General features: G+C 39.1%; 1 protein-coding gene across 1 annotated transcript in view; it reads left to right on the forward strand.

Annotated features, from left to right (window-relative positions):
* Window positions 1-24,832, forward strand: part of LOC122550328 (obscurin-like) — a 784,231-nt gene that overhangs the window by 463,950 nt on the left and 295,449 nt on the right. The window contains exons 53-59 of the mRNA XM_043691054.1: window positions 1,569-1,710; window positions 2,216-2,482; window positions 3,422-3,700; window positions 4,665-4,922; window positions 10,080-10,346; window positions 12,607-12,879; window positions 19,411-19,677. Coding sequence (XP_043546989.1) covers window positions 1,569-1,710; window positions 2,216-2,482; window positions 3,422-3,700; window positions 4,665-4,922; window positions 10,080-10,346; window positions 12,607-12,879; window positions 19,411-19,677 — 1,753 coding nt within the window. The remainder of the gene's footprint in view (window positions 1-1,568; window positions 1,711-2,215; window positions 2,483-3,421; window positions 3,701-4,664; window positions 4,923-10,079; window positions 10,347-12,606; window positions 12,880-19,410; window positions 19,678-24,832) is intronic.

Consider the following 24,832-nt stretch of genomic DNA (forward strand, 5'->3'; position numbering starts at 1 on the left):
TGTATACTAGCTGAGGCACTGAAAGTGGATAACTAATGCCCACAAGAAATATCACCACAGCACCAGTCCAATTTAATGGGCGATGGAGAGGTCTAAGTCGAACATATGGTTTGGCTAATTTGACCCTAGGCCTTCTTGCTTCCAGGCCCATTTGCCAATCAGATGCATCTTTTCCTTTCCTCCCTTTCAATATTCTTGGTGTGTTACTGGGATTGACTATTATCCTTGGCAGCTCGGTGAGGTGGGAATTCCTGCTGGAGAAGTATTGACATATGAAACTCCATCAGTTGAAAAATGGACACACATAATGAATGGTAGTACAAGTGCATCCATCGAAACCACATGGACTGCAGTGGTTCAAGAAGTCAGCTAGCCATTATCTGCTCAAGGGCAACCCGAGATGGGCTATAAATTCTGGTCCAAGCCAGCAATACCCACATCCCATGAATGAATAAAAATAATGTAGCAGGCATTAGGCTAGCAACTTAACTCTGAGAGCATAAAGAGTCATAGAGACATACAGCACGGAAACAGCCCCTTCAGTCCAACTCGTCCATGCCGACCAGATACTCCAACCCAATCTAGTCCCACCCGCCAGCACCTGGCTCACATCCCTCCAAATCCTTCCTATTCATATACCCATCTAGATGCCTTTTAAATGTTGCAATTGTACTAGCCTCCACCACTTCCTCTCGCAGCTCATTCCAATAAGCTGGTGAAACACGTACCACCCTCTGAGTGAGAAAGTCACCTCTTAGGTCTTTTTTTATATCTTTCCCCTCTCACTCTAAAACTATGCCCTCTAGTTCTGGACTCCCCCACTCCAAGGAAAAGACATTGTCTATTTATCCTGCCCATGCCCCTCATGATTTTACAAACTTCCATAATGTCATCCCTCAGCCTCCGATGCTCCAGGTAAAACAGCCCCAGCCTGTTCAGCCTCTCCCTATAGCTCAAATCCTTCCAACCCTGGCAACGTACTTGTAAATCTTTTCTGAACCTTTTCGAGTTTCACAACATCTTTCTGATAGGAAGGAGACAGAATTGCATGCAATATTCCAATAGTGTCCTAACCAATGTCATGTACAGTCGCAACATGACATTCCAACTCCTGTACTCAGTACTCAATAAAGGAAAGCATACCAAATGCCTTCTTCACAATCCTGTCTACCTGCGACTCCGCTTTCAAGGAGCTATGAGCCTGCACTCCAAGATCTCTTTGTTCAGCAACACTCCAGAGGACCTTACCATTAAATGTTAAGATTTGCTTTCCCAAAATGCAACACCTCACATTTATCTAAATTAAACTCTATCTGCCACTTCTCAGCCCATTGGCCCATCTGATCAAGATCCTGTTGTAATCTGAGATAACCTTCTTCACTGTCCACTACACCTCCAATTTGGTGTCATCTGCAAACTTACTAACTATACCTCTTATGCTCACATCCAAATCATTTATATAATTTGGTATTTGATTTATTTTGGAATCTCTCATTTTCCAAGTGAGTTAAAAACTGTCTATTTCTGTATTGTACACAAAAGATGAAAAAGATGTCCAATCACTTTAGGTCCCCCGCTTACCTTTACACAAGAGCTTGAAAACATGGAAGCAATGGAAAATGGCACGACAACCCTACTTTGTAAACTATCACAACCTAACGTTCCAGTTACATGGAAGATGGGCTCACGTGCAATTTCTCCAAGTGAAAAGTATGAAATCAAACAAGAAGATTATGTGCACATGCTACTGATTAATGGCGTGAACATTGAGGACTCTGGAGACTATACATGTGATTCAGGCCTGAGACAGAGCACTGCAGTACTGCAAGTGAAAGATAACTGATTACCTTCTGAAAAAGAAGTAGTTTGCAGTCTTAAAGGATATTGTAACTTAAGTGCAGTGGTTTCTTTCAAATACTTTAAAATAGCAGAATTGGCACATGCAAGTTACTATTATACAAATAAGAAATTACTTCTGGAAATCAGGTTTACATCTTCTCCTCAGGAAGGGAAGGAAGCTTCTTGTGACATATTGATTGTATTGTAAAATCTAATGTTGTTCATTGTTCATATTATTTACACTTTAAAAAATTGATGACTTGCATGCATTTTTAAATAATGTTATCCATTATTTGGAGGTGGACCATCATTTGAGTTAGTATTTCTGATTAATTTTGCATTTTTCTAAAGTTCTTTTATTCATTATGAACTATAGCTGCACCTGTGTATTTTATAAAGAAACTGCAAAGCCAGGAAGCCGATGAAGGTAGTATGATAACGCTTCACTGTGAACTTAATAAGGCTGACGCACCAGTGATATGGAGAAAAGGATCCGAAAAACTTAATCATGGTGACAAGTATGATCTGATTCAAAAAGGCTGTGCTGTTGAATTGCTGATCCACAATGTGAAGAAAGCGGATGGTGGAGTATATATTTGTGATTCTGGTGATGACCAAACAACAGCTACCCTCACAATCAAAGGTTTCCATACGTTTTTTAGCAGTGATGCAGCTTATTTTCATTAATTGATTCTATTAAAAAAATTCACATACCATATTTGCTGAACCGTTACTATTTTTCAGCAAAGCATTGCCCAAAAGTACCATGTATTTGTTACTCTGAAGGTTGTGTCCAAATATTTCCTGAAGTTTCCTTTCAAAATCCTGATAGTTTTATGGTCTGACAAATATGGTATACTTAGATGTTAATGATGTTATTCTTTTTGTACTTCCATTTTAGTTCATGTTTAAGTGAGTAGGTGAAATACTTTTCTGTCGTGAAGTATTGACAGGCTCACTTGATAACTTTAGATCAGAGAATGTGGAGTTAAATCTCCACCATAAACTTGTGTAGTGTGGCCCAATTTTGCTCACCATTGGCATCCATGTCTCCAAATGGATAGGCTCCATTCTCTAAATCTGTGACTTATCAATATCCTCTTTAAAAATCATTACTTTTATTTCCCCCCAATGATACCATCTTTGACTTTTAGGCTGATTTTAATGCCTTTCTGAAGCACCTTTCAATGTTTTTCTGTGTTTAAAATGGTATATGAATGTTATTTAATGTTTTAGCCACTTGTAATACATGATAAACAATGCAAATAGCAAAGCCACACAAGCATTGAGTTAAATACTGAGAAATGATGTTGATGTTCCTGAGTTTACTATTAAGAATTAACGATTATAATGTTCTTATTGAGCTACCCTCCACTTTGAATAGTTCAGTCCCATAAAATTATGAATATCAATGTTAAAAGTTTTTCAAAAAATATCAGAGAATTTAGAAGATACAAATAATTGTTACTTCTCCTGCTTCTTCACTGGTACTTGAAAGAACTAAAAAGGGATATGACTGAGGTGAATAATATAAATGTTTGTCTTAACTTGAAGGCAGTCTCATCTCAACATTGTTTTTCAGAACATATAAAAATTATTCGTGGACTTGAAGACACTAGTGTATTTGCTCAAAACACAGTGAAATTTCTGTGTGAGGTGTCTCATGAAGATGCTGCAAATGCTCAGTGGTGGCTGAATGGAACATTAGTTCAGAGTAATGAACTCCATGAAGTTGAATCTACTAATAAGATACACACATTGACAATGAAAAACCTCTCACCAGATGACTCGGGAACTGTTGTATTCAAGATCGGTTGTGAACGTTCAACAGCTAAGTTGATGGTGCAAGAAAAACCTAAAGGTATCGTACAGTGTTTTTGTATCTGAGAAGAGTTGTCATTCTTTTAGTGCTGTTAACAGGCATTTCAGTACAGAGTCATCAGTAAGTGGTTGTATCGGTTTTTCAAATGGTTCATTTAGTCAATTCTTGTGTTTGTAAACTTGTGACTGATCAAAGAAATTACTAATCTTCCCCCACTTCCAAAGATTTCATCTTTTAAAAGTGCTAAATGTTACTCAAATATTGGTCAAATAGCAGTATGCAATCAAGTCGAATCAAGATTTCCCTAATCATTTATTTACATGACCTTTCCAGCAAAGAACATCACATGGCCAGATTACTTTGTTAGATACTCCATTCATCTGTTCAGAAATGATGTACACATCCAGAGCAGGTAGGACTTGAACTCAGGTATTCTGACGCGGAGGTAGATACACTACCACTACAATACAAGAGCCCAACTAGATTAGTTTTTAACATTACCTGCTCAACAGAAACCAGATAGTTCATAAGTTCAAAATGGACATTATTTACTCAGATGTAATGGAAGCTAGTTAACTTGTAGGGTATTGCGGAAGTGGATGACTCATAAATTTAATTACGTCAAGGCAAAAAGTAATCTTCAATCAATCTTTTACACAGAAAGGAAGCAGGTGTTCATCAAAAAATAATTAGAACTGTACAAAACTTGCAACACATAAACAAACTGGCCACATCAGTTTATCTTGGTATTCACCCTCCATGTGAGAATATAGTTTAGTCACACTTACACTTCCTGCTCTCTTATTTCTTCAACCCCATTTCTTTGATCTCCCTATTGAACCAGTTCTGAACGTTGGCATCTTTTTGGCCTAAGTTTGTAACAGTATTGTGTTCTACAGAGAATTAGGATGTGGACTAGCAGTGAAATGTTTGACACAAAAGAAGAATTCAGTTTGTTCATAAATGATTAACTTACTTTAACTTTTATTATTTGTATTTCTAGTTCTTTTCAGACAAAACCTCCAGGACCTAAAAGCACAGGAAGAAGGTACAACAATTCTTCATTGTGAACTTTCTGAAGATGGAATGGCTGTAACATGGAAGAAAGGCTCAGAATCTATTAAATCTAGTAGCAAATATGAAGTGAGGCAAAATGGTCCTGTGGCTGAGTTGGTTATTTCTGACTTAACCCTAGAGGATGCTGGAGAATATACCTGTGAATCTGGAGATCAACAAACCACTGCTTCCCTAATTGTGGAGGGTATGAAGGGCACAAGTTAATTTGAGAATCTTCATGGTCATACAAGAATAACAAAATCATTCTGTGTTCCCTGTCTGCATTCTGTCTCTTAACTTTCCTTCTCAATTTATTCCCATCATTATGCTGTTGTCAGTTCTCTTCATTTAGTATTGAGTTGTGTTTTTATTTTATTATTTGTAAAGGCAGACCTGTCATATATCTGATGTCACTTGTAGTTTCAGTGCCTAGTTTTAAACATAAAACTTTAAGATACCAATACTGAGATTATTGTAAAGCTATGACAAAATTATTGCTAACACCAAAGAGGAAAGTTCAACACAATTTCTCTGGCCAAGAGAGAAAGGCCTGCTTTTAGACAGTGCATTAAATGTTACAATAAACTTAGAAGGCAGAACTCTGAAATCTGAATAAGAGAAATGAGATTTAAGCATGACCGGAGATAGTTTTTATACAAAAGGTAAAAATTGAGATAGCAAGACAAAAGTAGGATTGTCTTTTGTGAATCTCACAAAGGATTACTTACAGAAAGCAGGAACAAAGGCTCAGATTTTTTAAAAAATCACAGCATTGTTAATTGCCTACCTAATTGTTAGTGCTTTTTCCCTTTCCGCTTCCGACCATCCGCCCAATCCCCCATTCCTGGCTCAACAACCTCCTCCAATGGAGCTGTCACACTCCAAATACTGGGACCACTACTCTGCATCCCCAACTGGTTAGAGCTGGCCCATAATGACTGACATATTTTGCTGAACTTAATTAATTTTTTGGTGTCTCTGACAACAGGCTGAAAGGCCAAGGTCAACTGTGCTTCAGCTGCTTCCAGGAACTCTAATGCAATTTTGTGTCTAACAGGAAATTAACTGCTTATTCCTATTAAGTAGAGATCTTTCCTCCAAGAACTTTTAGCCAAAAAGAGGAGCAGAACTGTTCTGTTCCAAAAGTGCCACTAGGTGCAGTGATTATTGCGGGAAGTGTACCCATCTTAGAGCAACAAGATGGAGCAGGCTTCAAAATGAAGGTGTGTGGAATCAGCTGGGGATAGTCAGATAGGTGACTGTCGATAACTAAATGATGGAGGATTTGTTTTTGTTGAGAACAGTGAGGTATGTTTCCTCAGGTGTAGCCAAGCATCTGGGGAAGGGGTCCTCTCTGAGGATCACATGTTTCAGGAATCTCCTGTAGATTTAGCTCTGCAAGGAAGCTGTTGTCTTTTACTGGATTGTCTTTCCATCTGGCAAAGCCCCCAACTCCCCATGTTCTCCAACTGGTTGTGGGCAGGGGTCCTTGATAAAATGCACTTAACGACCTCATTTGATTTTTGAGCTGGAAGTAATTTCTTAACCTTCCTGGATCCTGAGCGACTTGAACAGAATTGGGAAGGTGATGGGTACCGCAATCACCCCTTCTCTCTTGGAAGCCCCACCCATCTGGCTCACTACTTTCGTTCATAGGTTGGATTAAATTAATGAAGAAAAAGATTTTGATTCAACTTATTGACACACAGCCAACCAGTAAAGACACAGCCTCACTGGCAAGCAAGTATATCATGGAGGGTAGTTTTCAGCATGTTCCTTTGGGTAGGAGTCAGTCTTAGGCAGAGTGTAACTTCCTTTTCTCAACCACTCAGAATTTTGCTTCTCACTCCTCATTCAAAATTCTGATTTTGCATTAATTCATAAGGCTCCCACCTACCTCTGATGACTGCCTCAATCATGCAATTTAGTTGAATAATTAAACTCAGTGGGAGGATTCACCACAATAAACACAGCGGCTACAAGAGCAGGTCAGAGACGAGGGATACTGCGGCAAATAACTCACCTGACACCCCAAAGTCTATCCACCCCTAAGTCAGGAGTGTGATGGAATATTCCCCACTTACCTGGATGGGTGCAGATCCAACAACACTCAAGGAGCTTGACCCAATCCAGAACAAAGCAACCCACTTGATTGACACCACATTTACAAACATTCAATCCCTCTACCACCGGCACTCAGTAGCAAAAGTATTTACTATCTACAAGATGCACTGCAAATATTCACTGAAGATCCTTAGACAGCATCTTCCAAACCCACAGCACTCCCATCTAGAAGGACAAGGACAGCAGGTACTTGGGAACACCACCACCTGCAAGTTCCCCTCCAAGCCACTCACCGCCCTTGGAAATATACTGCCATTCCTTCACAGTCATTGGGTCATAATCCTGGAATACCCTCCCTACCAGCATTGTGGGTCAACCCACAGCAAATGGACTGCAGTGATTCAAGAAGACAGATCACTGTCACCTTCTCAAGGGCAAATAGCGATGGAATATCAGTGCTGGCCAGCCAATCATGCCCAAGTCCCACAAATGAATTTAAAAAATTAAATGGGCGACCAGTTACATTCAAACATTTTAAGGGACTCCTTCCGGTATTTATATTGGGGATTACTTGACAACGTAACAGCCAGAACTTTTCCACCCAGATCAGAAATGCTCTGCTCCACAATCCTTATGCAGGAATAAATGCTCCAGAAAGTTTTCATTCTGTGGGGTGGGATGAGCCGTGGCAGGTGGTCCCAGAAAGAGTTTGAAGGCTTCAAGGTATACAGGCTAGCTGGACGAAAGGCACTGCTTCAGCACTTTGCCAAAGATATAAAACAAACTAAAACAAAATGCCACCTTCATTCTTTGCACCCCCTGCCCCTCCACACACACACACTCTCTCACTCTTAACCTTTACTCCACCTCATGTCTGCTGTCCCCTAAATCCGTGTCAATCGATGTCCCTGTACTTTCTCCAAATAGCCCCCTTACAACCTTGTCCCCTTCATGAATACCTGTAACCTATTATTGCCCCAGTGCAAATTAATGACAACTCATGCCACTCCACATACCACCTTTTGCACTTATTCCTTCTTTGCCAGTTTATCCAGTATCCACAACGGGCAGCTTTTAAACATTGTCCTGAGAATTCATAAAGTTCTTAAATGTCTACTGAGGAATTTATTATTTAAAAACAAAACACTCTCATCGATTTAAAAAACACATTTACTACATTTAACTTAGAGTCGTAGAGATGTACAGCATGGATAGAGACCCTTCGGTCCAACCCGTCCATGTCGACCAGATATCCCACCCAATCTAGTACCACCTGCCAGCACCTGACCCATATCCCTCCAAACCCTTCCTATTCATATACCCATCCAAATGCCTCTTAACTGTTGTAATTGTACCAGCTTCCACCACTTCCTCTGGCAACTCATTCCATACACGGACCACCCTCTGCGTGAAAAAGTTGCCCCATAGGTCTCTTTTATATCTTTCCCCTCTCACTCTAAACCTATGCCCTCTAGTTCTGGACTCCTCGACCCAGAGAAAAGACTTTGCCTATTTACCCTATCCATGCCCCTCAGAATTTTGTAAACCTCTATAAGGTCACAACCTCAGCCTCTGACTGTGAGCATAAGAGGTACAGTTAGTACGTTTGCAGATGACATCAAAATTGGAGGTGTGGTGGACAGCAAAGAGGGCTACCTCAGATTACAACAGGATCTTAACCAGATGGGCCAATGGGCTGAGAAGTGGCAGATGGAGTTTAATTCAGATAAATGCGAGCTGCTGCATTTTGGGAAATCAAATCTTATCAGGACTTACACACATAATGGTAATGGTAATGTTAGGGACTGTTGCTGAACAAAGAGATTTTGGAATGCAGGTTCATAGCTCCTTGAAAGTGGAGTCGCAGATAGATAGGCTAGTGAAGAAGGCGTTTGCTTTACTTTCTTTTATTGGTCAGAGTATTGAGTACAGGAGTTAGGAGATCATGTTGTGGCTGTGCAGGACATTGGTTAGGCCACTGTTGGAATATTGCGTGCAATTCTGGTCTTCCTATCGCAAAGATGTTGTGAAACTTGAAAGGGTTCAGAAAAGATTTACAAAGATGTTGTCAGGTTTGGGGGATTTGAGCTATATGGAGAGGCTGAACAGACTGGGGCTTTTTTCCCTGGAGCGGTGGAGGCTGAGGGATGACCTTATAGAGGTTTGTAAAATTATGAGGGACATGGACAGGATAAATAGACAGTCTTTTCCCTGTGGTGGGGGAGTCCAGAACTAGAGGGCAGAGGTTTAGGGTGAGAGGGGAAAGATATAAAAGAGACCTAAGGGGCAACCTTTTCACACAGAGGGTGGTACGTGCTGCCATAGGAAGTGGTGGAGGCTGGTACAATTGCAATATTTAAAAGTCATTTGGATGGGTATATGAATAGGAATGGTTTGGAGGGATATGGCCGGGTGCTGGCAGGTGGGACTAGATTGGGTTGGGATAACTGGTCGGCATGGATGGGTTGGACCGAAGGGTCTGTTTCCATGTTGTACATCTCTATGACTCTATGACCATACCTCTCCTGAAGAGCATCAGACCCCAATCAAAGGTGTCCAGGACCATATCCAAAAGCGTACCCTACCTTTTCAAAGAGCTCAGGAAGCTTGAGACCTTCTCTCCCAGGTCTAAAATGCATAAATCATACTTTGGCTATCCCATTAGAAAAAAATAGATTTGACTGAAGAACCTGCACTTTAGCATTTACAGTTGCTTCCATGAACCATAGATACACAGAATAGATATCACCCCCATTCCTCCCCAGAACTCATTTGCAAAAAATGGTGAGTGCCATGTTTGAGGATGAGATATCTGAATTTAGGCCTCGAGTTCCATTTATGTAACAACAGAGATGCTCTCCAGTGCAAAAATCGAAGCCCACACACTCAGTATTGAATTGTACAGTCCTCAAGTTGCTCAGCATTTGATTTGACCTTAAAAGCCAGTCACAATGTTTAGAATATGCAAGGAGAAGAACCTTTGTGTAGCAGGAGTCATAAAGTATGATCTTTTTTGAATATTAACCTGAAGGAATTTTGACAGGCACTTGGAGAATATAGCAATATCTTCAGGTGAAGTAGAAATGTAGGGCTTGATTGGTGTTGTTGCACATGTGGAAACTGTGTTAATTCTGTAGAAGAGTGCAAAATTAAATGAAAATAATAATTGAATAGTTGAAGCTGACCAGCTTTGTTATATAAATATAACAAGGGTATATGTCATAATCATTGTCATATTCATTCCAAATCTCATTCATTCCTAAAAATCTCACATCTTTTACATTTATATATACCTCAGCTGTACCTGCCTATTTCAAAAAAGGGCTTCAGGATGAGGAAACTGTGGAAGGTCACACAGTCACACTGCGTTGTGAACTTTCAAAGCCTGATGTTCTTGTGGAATGGAGAAAGAGACTTGCAGTGCTTCAACCAAGTGACAAGTATGAAATGAAGCAAAATGGTGCTGTAGTAGAATTGCTAATCCACAATGTGAAACGAGGAGATGCTGGCAAATACACTTGTTATTGTGGGAATCTACAAACAACAGCTTTCTTAACTGTTAAAGGTGACAATTTAATTATTTTAAAACTTTTACTGCAAACACTTTTTTTTCTGAGGGAAAGCAAATTTCATAGGTACCACATTTGTAAATCAAGGGAAATGTGTGGATGTACTTAGTGTCACACCAAAGATTATCCTGGAAAATAAAAGCCAATGTCGGGATAATTGGCTCTTTAACAAGAAGCACAGAGTAGATATAAATAGCTCTTTTTCAAATTAGAAAATTGTGGAGTGGTATGTGACAAGGATTTGTGCTGGGACCTTATTTATTACAATTTATCTAAATGATTTGGATGAAGGGATTGAAGGTTATGATTGCCAAATTTGCTGACAGTGCAAAGATATGTAGGAAAGTAAGTTGTTGACTCATGACGATTATAAAAAGACAGATAGGTTAAGTGAGTGAGCACAGATGTATAAGTGGAGTGTAAAGTGGAAAAATGTACAAATTTCTAATTTGGTAGGAACCATATCAATCTAAAAGGTGAGCTCTGAGATGCAGAGTCCTCGTGATTTAACCATAAAAGGTTAGTATGCAAGTATGGCAGGTAATTAGAAAAGCTAATAGAATGTTATAATTTTCTGTGATGGGAATCCAGAGTACTGTTCACAGTAGTGGTTACCTTGTTTAAGGAAGGACATACATGGATTGGAAGCAGCTCAGAGAACGTTTATCAGACCAATAACTGGAATAGGTGGATTGTCTTGTTTAAAAAAAAGTTGGACAAGCTAGGCACGTGTCCACTGGAATTTAGAAGACTAAGAGATGATTTGATTAAAATTCTGAAGGATCTTGACAAGGTAAATATGAAGAAGGTGTTTCCTCTTCTGGGAGGATCTTGATCCAGGAGTGACTGTTTAAAATTCAGAAATCGCCTATAAAACAGATTAAGTGAATTCTTTTCTCTTCGAGTGGTGAGGATGAGGTGAGGATGTAATCAGATCAGCAGTAATCTTATTGAATGGCTGAGGAGCTGAATGGTGTAGCCCTGCTCCTGATTTGTTGGTTTGAATGTGAAATGGATTTGAACAGCAGAACAGCTTTAATAGTTCTAAGGTGGAGGAAAATAGATTCAAGTGAAGGAAGTGTTGAAAACGTATTAGGGTAAGTAAGAATGTAGATTTGAGGATGTGTTCAGACCAGCAGTGATCTTGTTGAATGGCATACCCCTGCTCCTGATTTATTAGTTTGAATGTGAAATGGATTTAAATAGCAGAACAACTTAAATCCTTGGTGCAATAAAACAGAAAATGCTGGTCAAATTCAGAAATTCTGACAGCATCTGTGGATAATTGCGAAGAGAATTCATGTATGAACTTGAAAGATCATGAAATACTCGCTCTGTTTCTCTCTCCACAAATACTACCAGACCTTCAGAGTTCCTTCAGCACTTCCTGTTTTATTTCAGTTCTCCAGCATCACATTTTACTAAATTCTTGGTGCCCAATTCAAAATCTATAACAATTAGCAATGGAAAACATGTTCTTTAGTTAATTAAAGGCCACTGAAGTTATATTTAGAATGCTCAATAATTCTTTAAAATGCAACAGGATTCTGGATCTCTACTTTTAAGTGACACTGAGAGTGGAAAATATCATTACATCTCTTTTTAATTTGCAGATGTTTTTCTTCGGGTACAGATTGAGTAGTACAGTTTTTTTTGTTAATGAGTGAACCAAACAGGGAAAAAAATGCTTTGCTAAATGGAATAGCGAACTGGATTTGATCCATTTAATTGTTTAATAATATTGTAATAGTAGTGCAGGTTGTTCAAAATGATTTCTACCAAATGTATTTAACAACACAGCTTTATAAAAATGAGGAGTAAATGATTTCTGTACCTGGAACATAAGACACCTGTGCAATCAGTGTAGTTGGAGAATTTAATAAAGTATTTAATAGTCATTGCATTAGTTAACTTCATGAAGTCTAATCTTCTGCAACATTAGAAACTTATATTGACCCATGAATCTTCCTGAATCCTTTGAATAAAATATAAAATGTCTTCATTTTATGATTGTGTCAAGCTACTTTTCACAGGTTTGACTCCTATCTCTTATAATATACTTCTGGAAAGAAAGTTGCTTACTAAATATGAAATTGCTCACATACCGGAATCACGGGCTAGTTATATAGATTTATATCTTTTTGCTAACTGCTCTAACTGACTGTACATGTGTATTTTTATTCATTATTGGATGCAGTTGATCAGCAAATTGCCAATAAATGTTTATTTTTAAAACTTTTTCATTTTATTTTCCAGAGCACGATATTAAAATAGTTTCTGATTTAAAGAATACTGATGTCTTTGCTGGTGAGTCAGCCACATTTAGTTGCGAACTTTCGCAGAAGGATGTGGAAAATGTGCAGTGGTGGTTGGATGGTTCACCCCTACAGAATAATGATCTGAATGAGATATCTATTCAAGATGGAAATATCCATACATTAACGTTACAGAGCCTGGGAACCGATGACTCCGGAACAGTGACATTTAAGGCTGGGTCACTTATTTCTTCAGCAAAATTATTAGTTAAAGGTATTTGGTCAGATAAAGATTTGTTGTAACTATTATTTTCTGAACGCTGATGGTTTCGCTGCATGCCTTTGCTATTTCAGATTGTCAGCGGTGATATGGATCTCATTTTGGATTTAAACAGTGAGTCAGTAGATGGATCATACTGATATGTGAATTACAGAGCTGTTGGCTATGGATTGACTTTTGCTAAAATTTGGCTAGGTACCGATTTCAGGGAATATCATGGATGGTTTCTCTCCATGAGCTCTAGCAAGTTATCTAATGCTATGCCTTGCACTTGCCTCATTACATATGCACCACATCTCCAAGGTACCCAATTTGCACTATTGTGTGCTTAGAATTTGCAGAAACAATCACCACTACCAAGATTTTTAAGTACTGTGCTAATTTTAAAGCCCAGCTGTGTACCAGGTCAAGTGCTGCCAGCCAGGAGCTGTCCTTCACAGTGCACATAGTGGAAGAGGAATGAAAAGCTGAAGCTTCTGAGGGCACACAGGTGGCATAGGTGACACGTCTTTGCAAATATATGTTCTCATTAATAAATGTATTGTTATGTCATCACCTGTCTGATCAATGTTATCAATTTTATCACCCTGTCTAGTAAGTGCTACTCATATCCTAACACCCAATGTAGCATAACATCTTCTCATTGTTCAATATAGGAGCAACACACATAGAAGGCTTTTAACTTAATGATCACCTTCACTTTTATTGAACAATACCAAAAACGAAGAGAGAACAGAAAATCTGCATTCGTTTGAGGACAGGGGCCACTTGCCTTTGAGTAGCAACAAATTTATAGTCAACGAATGATTACTACGCCTGGCTCACATCTGTTTGGATTGGATGTCAGTTAAGTTGTGTCTGACTAGTTACACCTGATACTGCAGAGCTTTATATGCTGAAGTTGATATTCCTCCTATTAGTGTCCTTATCTTCCTCCTTGAAAAGCTACTGACTTACTCCCAGTTCTTCAGCATGGGCTGTGTTGTATCTGCATTCAACCTCAGTAAAGAGTTTGAGTAATGAAACCATCATTCATCTTTGCAGAGGCAATCCTCATCTCTTAACAGCCATCTTTGTAAGCCATCTGGCCCTTAAAATGAAGGTGGGATATGGGACTTGTCAAGGATACCTTGGAGCTCACTGATACAGGGTGTGTCTCGGAGCTTTTAGCTTGCTGTCTCACCACTCATTTATTTTGCACCTGCTAGGATGCTCATAGCAACTCTGCCATACCTTGCCTTGCTGAGACACATACCCAAACATTTTGTCATGTGTGGTAAGACTGGGCAGTCAAGGGGACTGTGGTCAGTTCAGGGACTGGTTTATCAATCAGGAATGGTGTTGATGTGTCCTAGGTGAGTGAAGAACAGCAGAATGCAGGAATGGTTAGTGGTTTATAGGGATGGTGTGGGTGAGAGCCATTATGGGAAGATAGTGCATGCAACATTAAGAGTGCTAGACCATGGGACTTGGTAGGAGGTGGGTGCAATGGCAAGCTTAGAGTAAGTATGAGGTAGCTGAGAGAAAATGGTGAAACTGACGTGTGCCAGACTGTGACACCATACTGACCCAGATCAGAATAGCAGCATTTCACGTAGTGTGCAGATTTGTTTGTAAATACTACAGCCCAGCGTGATTGTTGTAAGATCCCTAAACAGTGAGCATTTCACCATGGCTAAGCAGACTGCCATGCAAGAGCACTACTGTGGAAGCATGATACATATCTAATGAAGTGAGTAGTATAAAATTGCATTAGAAAAGTTACTAAAGCTCATGGAGAGAAACCTTCCATTGAACTCCCCGAAATTGACCCTCAGGTGATTTGTTTTGGGAAAATTCTGCTCAACGTTTAAATGGCTAATGATTTCTTATTGGTTGATTTGAGGTGAGCAATTTCAGATTTTTACATCTTGTCAGGCGAACAGACAAATGGAAATGAGGGCATGAAAGGAGTTTTGGGGAGTGAGACTATGTTGAAAGATTTCAAAAGTGGTGGGATTAGATTTTGGAGGCATGGGAGGGGGGAAGGAGAAGGAAGAAATTAGTATTTGTGGGGTAGGTTGGCTGCAATCATGCATGGGGAGGTCAAAGTTCTGGGAATGGAGTTGGGGAAAGTAGAAAAGTCATGATCAGCGGGGAGGCCAAATGTTATCTTCCACTGTTGGGGAGATATTCCTGTTCTCCCTTTATTCTTTGTTCATTCCTCAACTCTCGCATGTAGAATATAGAACATTACAGCACAATGCAGGCTCTTTGACCCTTGATATTGCGCCAACCTGTGAAACCAATTTGAAGCTCATATAACCTACACTATTCCAATATCCATATTCCATATGTTTATTTAATGACCATTTAAATGCCCTTAAAGTTGGCGAGTCTACTATTGTAGGCTGGGCATTCTATGCCCTTACTTCTCTCTGAGTAAAGAACCTACCTCTGACATCGGTCCTATATCTATCACCCCTCAATTTAAAGCTGTGTTCCCTCGTTCCAACCATCACCATCTGAGGAAAAAATGTAGGTGGGATATGGGACTTGTCAAGGATACCTTTGGAGCTCACTGATACCTTTCATTGCAATGCTGCTGCCATGGTGCTTTGCACACAGGGACAAGCACCCACCTTGTGCTTCAGTACAGGGTGTGTCTCACTGTCCACCCTATCTAATCCTCTGATCATCTTTTTGTCTCAATTAATTCACCTCTCAACCTTCTTCTCTCATAGGACCTTCCCTCCATACCAGGCAACATCCTGGTGAATCTCCTCTGCACTCTTTCGAATCCTTCCACATCCTGTCTATAATGCGGCGACCAGAATTGTACGCAATACTGCAAGTGCAGCCACACCAGAGTTTTGTACAGCTGCACATGACCTCATGGGTCCGAAACTCAATCCCTCTACCAATAAAAGCTAACACACCATATACCTTATTAACCACCCTATCAACCTGGTTGACAACTTTCAGGGATCTATGTACACGGACACGGGGATCTCTCTGCTCATCCACACGACCAAGAATCTTACTAGAAGCCCAGTACTCTTTATTTCTGTTGTTCCTTCCAAAGTGAATCACCTCACACTTTTCTGCATTAAATTGCATTTGCCACCTTTCAACCTAGCTCTGCAGCTTACTTATGTACGTCTGTAACCTGCAACAACATTCTACACTGTCCACTATTCCACCGACTTTAGTGTTGTCCGCAAATTTACTAATCCATCCTACTATGCCCTCATCCAGGTCATTTATATAAATGACAAACAGCAGTCGCCCCAAAAGAGATCCTTACGGTACACCACTAGTAACTGAACTTCAGGATGAACATTTCCCATCATCCACCACTCTCTGACTTTTTACAGTTAGCCAACTTCTGATCCAAACCGCTAAATCACCCTCAATACCATGCCTACGTATTTTGTGCAATTGGCTACTGTGGGGAACCTTATCAAATGCTTCTCTGAAATCCATTTACACCACATCAACTGTTTTTCCGTCATCCACCTGTTTAGTCACCTCAAAGAACCAATAAGGTTTGTTTCTGGACAACATCTGGAGAAATATTTTCTTTAAATGAGATTGCAAAACAAAAGCATGCAGAGAACCCTTTTCTAGCAGTTGGGGTTCAATTGATGAACCTGTAAATCTTATTTAGAATTAGATTAAATCCAAATAGTTTTATACTGGAGAATGACACATTATTCATTTATTAATACGGTAATACTAGGTACTGATGAAGTGGCAAGTAATTGTGCAGTGATTTTAAAATAATCAAGTAAATGTTGTTGCTTTGTATACTGTATTAAGAAGCCACTTACTTAGTACACTAAAATAATATTTTACATCTGGTGCAGATCTTATAATATTTTGTTGTTTTAATACATGTGCATTCCTACATCAAATTTATCAGTTAAGTTTGATTGCTATTGATTATTATTCAGACTTAAATATCATATTTCACTTTGTCTCAGATTCAGTAATAGTGCAGTTGAGTTTGCTGTCAACATATGAAAAGCACCAAAATTAAAATAATAAAACAACCTTACAGGTGGTGTCACTGCATGCAAAGTATTCATTTTGCAATATTTGATTATACGCAGATACCAAATAATCTGTTTCAGAGCTGAGATGTAAGTGAGAGGTTACACTAATGTAGGGGTCAGATCCTACTTTAAACACTGCACTTAGTTTTGGGTAATGAATCTCCAGAAAATAGGCCTTGGAAGAGATTCAGTCAGTGACGCCAATGCCTATTGGATAAATACTTAAATTAATGAAGAGTTTAGATAAACAAACAGAGAAACTATCAGCTCTGTTGGATATAGTAATAAGTCAGAGCTAGGCCTTTTGGAAATGAAATCAGGAAGCACTTCTTCCATACATAAAAATTGTGGAAAAGAGAAACTTAATGTCCCAAAAGAATGCCTATGCTGGAGTGATTGAAACCATCAAGCTGATATTGATTGATTTTTCATTAGGTAAGAGTAACAAAGATTGGAAATAACATTAATTTATTAGAGATTAAATACATAAATGAATGTTAAAACATATGAATATCTAAATGGTTTCCTATTTAAGTATTTTTCTGCACATATTCAATGTTATAAAAATTGCACATTTATTACTGAAGGACATTTATTTTAATAAGGGGTAAAATGAATCATTGATATGAATGAGCACAGTGGGGAACGTGCAGACATGGTGAGGGTCAGTAGATCACCTGCTGCAGAGGAAGAGAGTCCAAAATTAAGCAGACGAGTTGATCTGCAGTAATCTATTTCAGATGCTTATGTCATTATAACTGCTTGCCAACTAACAGTCTGAGACAGAGCAGTATCATGTCAGTAAGAGGTCCAGGTAAGTTTGTTTTTTGAACTAACTCTTAATTTCTTTATAGTCACAGTACAATTTAAACTGCAGCTAAACTTAAATATTGTGTGTTATGTTCTATAGTCATACGCAGATTGACGTTCAGATCAGATGTTCAACCAAGGTCTCATCTGCTTAGTTAAGCAAACATAAAAGTTTAAATACAGATTTTACTAGCATTATTGCTAATATTCTCTCATTTCATTGTCAAAAAGCAAACTGTCATATGCTGTCTGTGGAATCTTGCAGTATTTAGTTTGCTTATGAACGTTCTGACATATGAACACTAATTAAGCATTTCAGTTCTTGTTCTCATCCTTGCTTTTCTGCAAGCTTCCAAGGTTAATCTAGCCTTTGGAAATTCTTGAGATGCATTCTTTTCCATGGTGGCATAAAACTGCAGTTGTCTTTTACACCTTTCTTGCTACATCCTACTAACATTTTGCAACATAGGGCATTCATTTATTTAACCTTTAACCTTTCTCGCAACCATTAAATGATCCATGAAACAACCTCACAGCAATATTCATGCCTTAACATTATGGTCTTTTTAAATTGTATGCCTTCTTTTGGATCTTGTGCTAGAACTTGAGATTGGTTGATAATACGTTAACAGTATTCATATCTTTCAGTTACACTTACATTAATCCCTTTATATTGTCAGAGGCCATCCTTCCATTGAAGTCTGGTTATATCAGTCCATTACTATGGTAACTAGCATGTTCAGGACCTGGTCTGATAAATGGACTTTTTGACTCTGCTGTTGATTGTTTAACAACAGTTTTGCTCACAGGAGTTACATAATTAACCATTTGACTTGTATGCTTTAAATGACTTATCTAATGTTAATCACAGTGGAATTGAGTGATTACAATGCGGCAGCAGTAAAGTTGTTGAACAGAGTAAATTTAACCTTGTTTAAATCTAACTTTACTCAGTTACTGCCGGAGGCATTCTTTAATGGACATACATCTTTGTATGGCACAATTGACAAGTACAAATTTTCCAATCAATGTGTATTGTATAATAGAGGGTTTACAAAATTGTTAAGAAGTTAATAGCAAAAGGAAAAGTCAGAAGATTCCTTTTATCAGAGGTTTGAGAAATAAATGACCAGAAAATTCCACAAGAGTGAGCATTCAGTTGAAACTGTGAATGCCTTGTTGAATGTCAAGGCCCTTTTCTCTTCCGAGCTGTTCAAGAATTCTTGTGAAGTGCTGTAGATATTTCTGATACACTAAGCAATTGATTAGTTAGAGATGTTGACTTTAAATTTCATCTTTGAATGATATTCAAAGACTCATGAAATAAGTTTATTTGGTTCTATCAAAATTTCAGGTAGCTTTTACTTACTGTAAGTTTGGAGTTCTATGCATTATTACAAATATATTTTTCAAAGCTTTGTGATTAAATTTATCTCAGTGTTAACTGTGATCTTATTAGTAACCTTATAAAATAAATTGAATGTTGTAGCTGACACTTTCTACTTTCAGCACTCTGATGTGAATTATCATCAGTGAACCAGGAAGCAATTAAAAAAGGATGTTGGTTGTGAATTCTACAAGATTTAATATTGTTACATGTTTAGGATAAATTAACTTTCAAATATTGGGCTTTTTTTCAGTGCTGCTAATAAATCTCCTGTGGCATATTGATTGACAGATCCAACGGTTGAGGTAGTAAGCGAAATGGAAGATATTATTAGAGAGGAACATGGTACAGCAGAGTTTATCTGTCAGTACTCCAGACCAGTCAAGGCTGTGTGGAGAAGAAATGACAAAGAGGTTCAGGCTGATGGTCATCGCGTGATTATTGACCAGGACTGGAATGTAGCAAAACTGAAAATCTGTGATGTCACCCCAACGGATAGTGGGACGTATACTTGTGAAGCAGCTGGAACAAAAGTTGCTGCAGTACTCAGTGTTCCAGGTGAGCCCTGGAGACATATAATATAGCCCCTAAAATAGTATATTTTGTGCTCAATAATAAATGTGATTTTAATATTGCAAGAAGATAAACAAAACACAGAAGGATATATTTGTTAAGGATATACTTATAACGATAGGCCTTAAAACCTAGGCTTAGAATTATTAAACAACCACATATTAATTAATCTTATTCTGTCATTAACTATTTTCCACCATTGTGGCAATTTGCATCCTTGGTTCTAACCCTATAACCTACATTTCTAAATACACTGAAATACAATCAGAATCATCTCATTCAATCAGAAACACATTTATTGTTTCTCCTATTTCCAAAACTTTCTGCTGTGCCTACTGAATACCCCTTTTTAAAACATTGCCAAGTAAATTTGTGTAAATTTGTCAGTGCCTCCCTCTGTATTATAAATGTTCTATGATTGAATTGCAAACCTTTGCATCTTTGGTTTATAAGCGAAGATTATTCAGAACAAACTTGCTGGAAGAATTAAGTACGGAACAGTATATTTTAAGAGGGAGAAAGTGATGAAGAACTATTAGTGGTTAGAAGCTCTGAATAATAGAAAATTTATTGGATCCACAAACCAAACTTCAATGATTACTTTTGCAACCCCTTTAGCAATAAGAGTTAGAGTTTAGCAGTTAATATTAAACTAGCCAAGTAGGTTTCATGCCAAATTAGGTCACGTTTAGACTCTTAGCTTTATAATTTATTTGTGCTACTCTTTATTGTTCATATTTTCATTAATGGAATGAATTTCTTCATGGCAGTAAACTTTGGAAAACTTTAATGAAGGTCAGCAGAACAGCATGACAGGTATAAAGTAGAATCCGCTCTGAGTGCAAATCTGAGGTCAGATACTCGCATTTTATAGTATCATCCATGTTCCTCAGATATCATATAATGGAACACCCTCCCACTTAAATCTTACATAATGGCCATAAGTGCACAACAACAGATCATTTTGCAACAGTCACTCCTACAGTATGTTTTTAACAGATGTACATTTAAGAGAGAATTTTGTTTCATGATGCAACTAGTACATTGCTAAGGGCAGAGTAGAGAAATGTAGTGCTGGAATAGCATAGCCAATCAGGCAGCATCCAAGGAGTAGGAGAGTCGATGATTTGAGCCTAAGCTCTTAATGTTGTCTCTCCTGCTCCTTGGATGCAACCTGACTAGCTATGCTTTTCCAGCACCACATTTTTCAACTCTGATTTCCAGCATCTGCAGTCCTCACTTTCTCCATTGCTAAGGGCAGTAAAATAAGCTGTAGTATACTTCAGACTACAATGCAGGGTAAGCATTTTATAAATACACATGCTGTAAGGTACATGGCTGCTAAACTGGGCTTGCAGCATACTATGAGAGAACCAACAGATGGGAAAAACCTACCTGAGCTTGATCTCACAAATCTAATCACTGCAGCTATACCTGCTCATGACAGTAATTGTAGGAGTCAAGATTAGAGTGGTGCTGGAAAAGCACAGCAGATCAGGCAGCATCTGAGGAGCAGGCAATGACCATCTCTACAAGAATCTAATCATCTCTTTTTGACATTCCATCAACATTGCTATCACTGAATCCTTCATGGTCTGTGTCCTACAAGTCACCATTGACCAAAACTTCACCGAATCAGTCACATATGCCTACAACCGGAGATCAGAGGCAGTGGATAAGAATGTCGGGGGAAAGATAAGTTTGTGGATGACACAAAGCTTGGCTGGGTTGCTGACAGTGAGGATGGATGAGGTTACAGGAGGTCAGTTGGGTTTGTCAGATGGATTAATCAATGACAGATGGAATTTAACCCTGATAATTGTGAGGCTGCATTTTGGAAGATGAAACAAGACAAGGAAATACAAAGGCAGGACGCTAGGATGAACAGAGGAATCTTGGGGTGCTTGTCCACAAGTCCCTGAATATAACAGAATGGGTGAATAGGATAGTTAAGAAGGCATATGGGGCACTGCCTTTTGGCATAGATTATAACAGCAGGGAGATGATGTTGGAGCTGTACAGGATTTTTGTTAGGACATAGCTGGAGTACTGTATGCAGTTCTGGTTGTTCATTATAGGAAAGATGTGATTGCACTAGAGGGAGTGCAAAGGAGATTCACCAGAATGATGCCCCGGATAGAGCAGTTCAGCTACAAAGAGAGGCTGGATAAGCTCTAATTGTTTTCTTTGGAGCACAGAAGATTAGTAGAGGATCTGCTTGAGGTATATAAAACTGTGAGGGGCATGGATGGGGTGAATAGATAGCAGTTTTTCCCTAAGTTGAAGGGTCAATAACTAAGAGCCACATTTTTAAGGTGAAAGGCAGGAGGTTTAGAGAGCATTCGAGGGAAATCTCTTTCACCCAGAAATTGGTGGAATCTGGAATGTACTGGTTGGGAGATTAGTTGAGGGAGATAACCTCACAACCTTTAAAAAGTATTTGGATGTGCACTTGAAATATCAAAACATTTAAGGCTGTGGGCTTACTGCTGGAAAGTGGAGTTAGTGTAGAAATAGTGTAGCTTTGGCCAAAGGGCCTCTTCCATACTGTATGTTCTATAAACTTGAATATTGCTGAAAAAAGAAACATATAGTTGAAATGTTTTGTCTTACACTTGACGTAAAAGCAAGAATGCCAAATTTTAAACAGTCACAACAACTTATACTAGAGTAGTAAAGCTGTGCTGTTTGGTTGGTATGTTAACTTTTTTTTCCAAGTTAACCATTCCCATTCTAATGTGACTCCAGACCCACAATAGTGTGGATGAATCTTACTTGCTGTCTTAAATGACCCAGAAAGTCACTTCATTTCAGGGCAGTTAGAGATGGACAGTTCTGGCTTGAACTGACATCCTTGAATGAATTTTTAAAAATCTTTGTGGGATGGTTTGCTAACAGCATTTTTGGGGAAAGCTTGAAATAATTGGTAGGGAAACATAAAAGAGGAAAAGAAAGATGAGATTCATAGCACCAGAATAAGATTTGCGAAGATATCGCCATTGGGAAAGTGACAGAGAGATATACACTCCCCATTTTTCTGGATTTTTAAAGTATTATTTCATGGGATGTGGGTGTCACTGGCAGAGCAGCATTTATTGTCCATCCCTAATTGCCTAGAGGCAGGTAAGAGTTAACCACATTGCTTTGAGTGTAGAGTTACATGTAGGCCAGTAGATTACCTTTCCTGAAGGACATTAGTGAACCAGATTGGTTTTTACAACAATCAACAGTGGTTATGTAGTTGTCAACACCACCTCCCCTAAGTTCAAAATAGCTGAAAGACTTGAATATCTTCCCTTTATTCACAAAAATGAAGTTGTTGTGAATGTTCATGCTTTATTTTTGAGCAGAATTAATGTTTTGGGCAAAAGCCCTGAATGAAGGCCTTTTGCCCAAAATGTCGATTCTTCTGCTTCTCGGATGCTGTCTGATGTGCTGTGCTTTTCCAGCACAACGCTCTTGACTCTAATTTCCAGCATCTATAGTCCTCACTTTCGCCAATGCTTTTATTTTTTGCTAACTTAAGCTCAAAAATGGAAAATGATACAAATCTTTAAATTTGATTTGGACTTCTATATTCTGTGCACTAATGGGTCATAGAGTCAGAGAGTCATAGTGATGTACAGCATCGAAACAGCCCTTTCGGTCCAACCCGTCCATGCCGACCAGATATCCCAATTCAATCTACTCCCACCTGCCAGCACCCGGCCCATATCCCTCCAAACCCTTCTTATTCATATACCCATCCAAATGCCTCTTAAATGCTGCAATCGCACTAGCCTCCACCACTTCCTCTGGCAGCTCATTCTATACATGTACCACCCTCTGCGTGAAAACGTTGCCCCGTAGGTCCCTTTTATATCTTTCCCCTCTCACCCTAAACCTAAGCCCTCTAGTTCTGGACTCCCTGACCCCAGGGAAAAGACTTTGCCTATTTACCCTATCCATGCCCCTCATAATTTTGTAAACCTCTATAAGGTCACCCCTCAGCCTCTGACACTCCAGGGAAAACAGCACCAGCCTGTTCAGCCTCTCTCTATAGATCAAATCCTCCAACCATGGCGACATCCTTGTAAAAACAATGACTGCAGATGCTGGAAACCAGATTCTGGATTAGTGGTGCTGGAAGAGCACAGCAGTTCAGGCAGCATCTAAGGACCAGCGAAATCGACGTTTGCCCGAAACATCGATTTCACTGGTCCTTGGTTGCTGCCTGAACTGCTGTGATTTCACTGGTCCTTGGTTGCTGCCTGAACTGCTGTGCTCTTCCAGCACCACTAATCCAGAACATTCTTGTAAATCTTTTCTGAACCCTTTCAGTTTCACAATATCTTTCCGATAGGAAGGAGACCAGAATTGCATGCAATATTCCAACAGTGGCCTAACCAATGTCCTGTACAGCCGCAACATGACCTTCCAACTCCTGTACTCAATACTCTGACCAATAAAGGAAAGCATACCAAACGCCTTCTTCACTATCCTATTCACCTGCGACTCCACTTTCAAGGAACTATGAACCTGCATTCCAAGGTCTCTTTGTTCAGCAACGCTCTCCAGGACCTTACCATTAAGTGTATAAGTCCTGATAAGATTTGATTTCCCAAAATGCAACACCTCGCATTTATGTGAATTAAACTTCATCTGCCACTTTTCAGCCCATTGGCCCATCTGGTCAAGATCCTGTTGTATTCTGAGGTAACCCTCTTTGCTGTCTACTACACCTCCAATTTTGGTGTCATCTGCAAACGTACTAACTGTACCTCTTATGCTCGCATCCAAATCATTTATGTAAATGACAAAAAGTAGAGGGCCTAACACCAATCCTTCTGGCACTCCACTGTCTTCTACCTTTGAGCCAGTTCTGAATTCAAATGGCTAGTTCTCCCTGTATTCCATTAGATCCAACCTTGCTAATCAGTCCCCTTTGGGGATCCTTGTGGAACACCTTTCTGAAGTCCATATAGATCACATCTACTGCTTTGCCCTCATCAATCCTCTTTGTTACTTCCTCAAAAAATTCAATAAAGTTTGTGAGACATGATTTCCCACGCACAAAACCATATTGACTATCTCTAATCAGTCCTTGCCTTTCCATTTACATGTACGTCCTGTCCCTCAGGATTCCCTCCAACAACTTGTC

This window comes from Chiloscyllium plagiosum, chromosome 5 (assembly GCF_004010195.1).
Source record: "Chiloscyllium plagiosum isolate BGI_BamShark_2017 chromosome 5, ASM401019v2, whole genome shotgun sequence".
NCBI classification, from domain to species: domain Eukaryota; kingdom Metazoa; phylum Chordata; class Chondrichthyes; order Orectolobiformes; family Hemiscylliidae; genus Chiloscyllium; species Chiloscyllium plagiosum.